The sequence below is a fragment of the Cibotium barometz genome, chromosome 39 (assembly GCF_041138505.1).
Source record: "Cibotium barometz isolate CiBa-2024 chromosome 39, ASM4113850v1, whole genome shotgun sequence".
Taxonomy (NCBI): Eukaryota; Viridiplantae; Streptophyta; class Polypodiopsida; order Cyatheales; family Cibotiaceae; genus Cibotium; species Cibotium barometz.
Window position 1 is genome coordinate 35109617 of NC_141084.1, and position 3387 is coordinate 35113003.

The window sequence follows — 3387 nt, forward strand, 5'->3', positions numbered from 1 at the left end:
AGGCTTGAAATCATCTCCATGAGTGGGCAGTGCCAAGGCTTGAAATCATCTAACCCTGGAGGGTCTAAAGGCTACACAAAATACCATTTTGTCATATGCAGGAAAATGGTGAATGCTAGGCATGCCATGGATCACTTCTGCTGGCCTATTACATAAAATATCAACTCCATCAAACCACCATAGCACTTGAGAATTTGCATACTCCTTACAGTTAAAAATTCCTCACATCCTTGCTCATAGCCACACCTCAAGAGTGTGGCAAGGATATGCATAAAACCACATAATCAATCCAAGATAGATTACAGTTAAAAATTCCTCACATCCTCTCTCAGTAAAGCTCATAGCCACACCTCGAGTGTGGCAAGGATATGCGTAAAACCACATAATCAATCCAAGATAGATTACACATGTGAGGCTTGAACCACCTTCACAAAGATCTAAAACCACACATGAGGCCAGGGCCTATGTGGCAGACTGCCACCTGTTGGCTATTCTGACAAATTGGACTGCAGGATCTTAGAAAGAACACATACATAAAAATTTAAGTATTTGTAACAGTATGTGACGTGCATTACACATATGCCCACAGTTTTCAAGCGGACGCGCTATGGACAAGTGCGTTTGCCTGTCTGACCATCAGCCCCAGCCCCCGGCCCTGTCAACAGATGCTCTGGCAAAAAGTTAAGAGAGGGTAAATATGCAATGCGCTTGAGTATTGACTACCTCCTATTAAGTAGCAGTCCCATACAAACTTAAAGACATTCTCATGATCCAAAAGCAGCATGTATGCATGAAGCTGTTGCAACAGATGGAGGAGAAACGCTGCCATATGTACTTCAGTCTACGGTGACCAGGGTCTAAAGGGCAGAATGCCTTCTTTTGGCTCTGATAACATTGGACTGCAAGACCCTGGAACAAAAACTAACACACAAAATCTCAAGTATTGCTAGCAGAATGAGAGATAGATTACGCATCTCAGACCCCGGCCCCCGGCCCCATTGTCAGATGTTCTGACAAAAGTGATGCGGCTAAATGTGTAATGCACCTGAGTACTGACTGCTATTAAGTACCACTATGTATGCTTGACACTGCTGCAACAGACAGTTAAAATGCTGAAAAATATGCACTCAAATCTAACATCTTTTAATCATGGGAATAACTTACAAAGCCTTCACAGATAGAATTTCCACGTGAAACTCCAATCCCGCTGGGCTTATACAGCATCAGTACGCGCTAGGGAACTGGTACCCATCAGACGGGGCATGAAATCATACAAAACTCTGCAAGTACATTATTCAAAAAGTAATGCCTGTCCAGTACCCCTTTAACCATACGATGGCCAGCAGGGTCTTGGAGACGGTAAGAGGGAAATCAAGCCTCACGCGAGTGTTGTATTCAGTGTACACATTAGAACTGTCTGGTCCAGCGCAAGTGACTTGCCCACAAAACACTTCATTTGCTTCATCCCTGCCCATTCATTGAATTTCCCTACTGCAAATTCCAATATTCCGATGTACCTTTGTGACTTTCTCAGTGTTGAAGAATGCTTGTAGTGTCCACATGTCCAATCTTGCACATACACCAACCAACAAAAGGCAGGTCTCAATGGGACAAAAAATGGACTGGTTGGTTGGGCCCCTTCTCTCAATTCAATCCACCACCTAGGCCTGGAGGCATCCCGAGGCTTTCTGCAAGATTTTTCATCCGTTCTTTCATTGCCTACACAACCAGAAATAGAAATCATTAATCAGACCAATCTTACGCTGCACATTCTGAACATTGATAGCAGAGACATGTCTTTCGAGCATTTGAAAAAACAGCTATGTTTGAAACAATTTGTTTTATGGGGTATTGGCATCTATGAGACTGTATCCACAAGGAAAAAAGGAACTTCGTAAGTCTTAAGATTATGAGAAGAAAGAAATGGGAGCATTACGAGAACACTTTTTTGGTGTGCATCTTTGTAAGCTTCTGTCACCAAAGCCGAAACCCTCTACAAAGCCAAAAGCCCAAAGCCATTGGTTAGCTGCTACCTAGCAAACCATCTTTGCCAACCCCCTCCCCACCACAGTGACATGGATACAGAGATCCAAGATAGGTCCGAGATGGTGGTAAGGCATAGGAATCATTCCACATGAAACGTCGACATATATTAAAAATGGTAAGGAACTTTCTTCCTACCTCAGCTCCAAGCTCCATGGCAGCCTCAGTGATATCTACACGAACAGGTTCCTGATTTCCAGACAATGTAGCCTGCTTGAACATTTACAAATAAAAAAAGCCATAGCAATCTTAAAATACCACTATCACCGCATCCACGACTTCCAAACCAAGACGCTGATCATAGACAAATGTGGATTGCAAAACTATTTCGCCTACCTTGATAAGCTCACCCTCGCAATAACCATCGAATTCAGCACTGAAACATATACAAAATAAAAGCTTCAACCAGCAATCCTGCATAGAAATACGGCTACCAACCATCCAATAGACAAACATGGTGTGAGAGAACTACATGGCAAGCTCCTTCTGCACACGAACAGCCTCGACTTGAACTACTTGCTGAGCTTTTCTCACAGTATCATACAGACCTTGCATGTTGCCAAATAATCCAGCCTGTGCAAAAAATCACCCATGAGTACTTGTTTTTGCTTGTTCTGTAAGTTGTACCAAGACAAGAACTGCTCAGCTAAAATAGTATGCACAGTCTGGAGTCAATTGTGAAATATGGTTCCTATCTTTATGTATTTCACATGTTAATGCCGGCCAACATTTGGGTTTGTGGGTGATGAAGGCGGCCTCACATAGTGACAGGGGGTGGATGATGATGATGATGAAAGGGTTCCTATTTAGTGGGTTTCACACCATGGAACGACCCGGATTTGAATTTGCGAGGAATGATTTGAAGGGTGGATGATGATGAAGGTGCAATTTTTGTGGGTTTCACATATTGATTTTGGCCCAAGATTCAAGAGGATTTGAGTTTGAGGATATCGCCATACAACGATGATGGTGGTGGTGACGGTGATGACATTCATCGTGATGCTACCCACCAACCATATTAAAGGATTTGGGCTTAGGGGGAATGAAATCCTCTCAGGTGGCCATAATACTGATTGGGTAGTGATGATGATGCATAGGGCTGCTACTTTGGTGGGTGAAGCATACCTTTTTGGAAGCTTCATCTGGATTCTCTGTGCTTTCCTTTTTCCCTCCGAAAAGGCTTGTGATTTTCATCGAGTTTCCCTTCATACGAAAGCTTTTTTTCTCCGCAGACAATGCTGGAACAAATGTGCGCTCAACAAGACCAGAACCTGCAAGAAGAGAAAAAAACAACATAAAAAAGCTTCGCATCTCGATAGCCACTCACGGAGGGCCTCCCCTGCG

The 3387-nt window shown here is 43.3% G+C and overlaps 1 protein-coding gene across 2 annotated transcripts in view; it reads right to left on the reverse strand.

The window, feature by feature from the left end:
* Window positions 1–1122: 1122 nt before the first annotated feature.
* The window catches only part of LOC147616024 (nucleoid-associated protein At4g30620, chloroplastic-like), a 2663-nt gene continuing 398 nt past the window's right edge, over window positions 1123–3387 (reverse strand). The window contains exons 2-7 of one of the 2 annotated variants that reach the window (XM_086778666.1): window positions 3169–3314; window positions 2516–2616; window positions 2380–2419; window positions 2182–2253; window positions 1937–1993; window positions 1123–1719 (exon numbers count right to left, since the gene is read on the reverse strand). In XM_086778666.1, coding sequence (XP_086634792.1) covers window positions 1645–1719; window positions 1937–1993; window positions 2182–2253; window positions 2380–2419; window positions 2516–2616; window positions 3169–3314 — 491 coding nt within the window. In that variant the 3' untranslated portion in view covers window positions 1123–1644. The remainder of the gene's footprint in view (window positions 1720–1936; window positions 1994–2181; window positions 2254–2379; window positions 2420–2515; window positions 2617–3168; window positions 3315–3387) is intronic. The other variant, XM_086778667.1, reaches the window with a different exon arrangement.